The sequence below is a fragment of the Laetiporus sulphureus genome, assembly GCF_001632365.1.
Source record: "Laetiporus sulphureus 93-53 unplaced genomic scaffold LAESUscaffold_380, whole genome shotgun sequence".
NCBI lineage: Eukaryota > Fungi > Basidiomycota > Agaricomycetes > Polyporales > Laetiporaceae > Laetiporus > Laetiporus sulphureus.
This window is the reverse complement of record NW_024468885.1, coordinates 1-1,230: the sequence shown is the minus strand read 5'-3', so window position 1 is coordinate 1,230 and position 1,230 is coordinate 1. Positions and strand designations below refer to the sequence as shown.

At 43.6% G+C, this 1,230-nt stretch overlaps 1 protein-coding gene across 1 annotated transcript; it reads right to left on the bottom strand.

Moving 5' to 3' along the window:
- Positions 1–409: 409 nt before the first annotated feature.
- LAESUDRAFT_668078 (uncharacterized protein) lies at positions 410–1,227 on the bottom strand (the record flags this gene model as incomplete). Its single annotated transcript, XM_040905365.1, has 3 exons — positions 410–761; positions 851–1,009; positions 1,064–1,227. Coding segments are annotated over 3 exons (675 nt in total), but the record flags the coding sequence as incomplete, so codon positions are not given.
- Between the last annotated feature and the right edge of the window lie 3 nt (positions 1,228–1,230).

The window sequence follows — 1,230 nt, the reverse complement described above, 5'->3', positions numbered from 1 at the left end:
GACCTTTCTGAATGCTTGCGACGCTATCCATCTGCGATGCCCTTTTGTTCACCTGCATTGCAGCTTCTCTACATCCTCTTGCAGCTTCTTCTCTTGAAAGTTCAACTGTGTGATATGCTTCGCAAGTCGTCCTACAAAATTAGCGCACAATTTCGTCGAGTTGTTTGGTCGACAAGCGAAAGGTCTTCAATGTCTCATCTGTATGCAGTCGCAGCTTTGCAAAGGCTTGCCATGTTGCCAGTTTGAAGACTAAATCAAGAACGATCTCATTGTGAGGAGCTGGCAAAAGCCCCTCAATGACAGGAGCAATACACTGAAAAGGTGAAAATTGAGCGTTTTGATTATTGCGCTAATCATTAATTTGCACGCACCTGTAATATATCTTCATAATCACATGCAGCCAGTTGTTTCAATTCAGATATGTCATTGCTGAATTGCCAAATTGTATCGTGCCCAAACGTAGGAACTTTACGAAATCTACAAATGTCATAAAATCTTTAAAACAAATTTTGGGGGTAGCAGTGTATTGTGCCCACCTTTTATTAAACCTTTGAATAGCATTATGACCCGATGCATAGAGAATGCACAGAAGATGGGTCACAATTGCTTTCCAAACACCGAGCTCGAACTCATGCATCTGATCAATGACAAACATCGAGTAAAAGTCGAAGCCAAACGGTGAAAGATGAATGGAAAAGGCACTCTGAATATTGATTATCAATATTGTGGCACCTGCAAATATATTAAAATAATTGGATGCACTCTAGTTGGTACCAAAGATCAGCTGTCCAGAACACGAGTGATACGCTTGCTGCTAGGAGCGTAACCCTTCTCGAATACCCAGCGTCACATCCTTGAGATATCATATTGCACAGGGTGATCATCTGTGCGTAGTTTGGTACGCCGAAGCATGTTGGCATGAGATCCCATGTTGGCGATGTCAGTCTTCTGTGTGAGGCAACGTGGGCATGGGCACTGTGCTAGGTAGCGCACGCAAGCGAGAAGAACTCTGACGAGCATATTAGCATAGGAAGGATACAAATGCAAACAATTCTGTACATACTTCTCAGGATAATCGGCGGAGTAAGTGAAAACCCTAGGAAACATCTGCTGCAGCACTCCGTCTCCACATTGAATCAACATTCTGTGTTCGTAAGCGTGCATGAAGTCCAGATCGAGTGCGAGCAGCCATATCGCATGAAATAGTTCACGCTTGCAGAACCGGAGAAT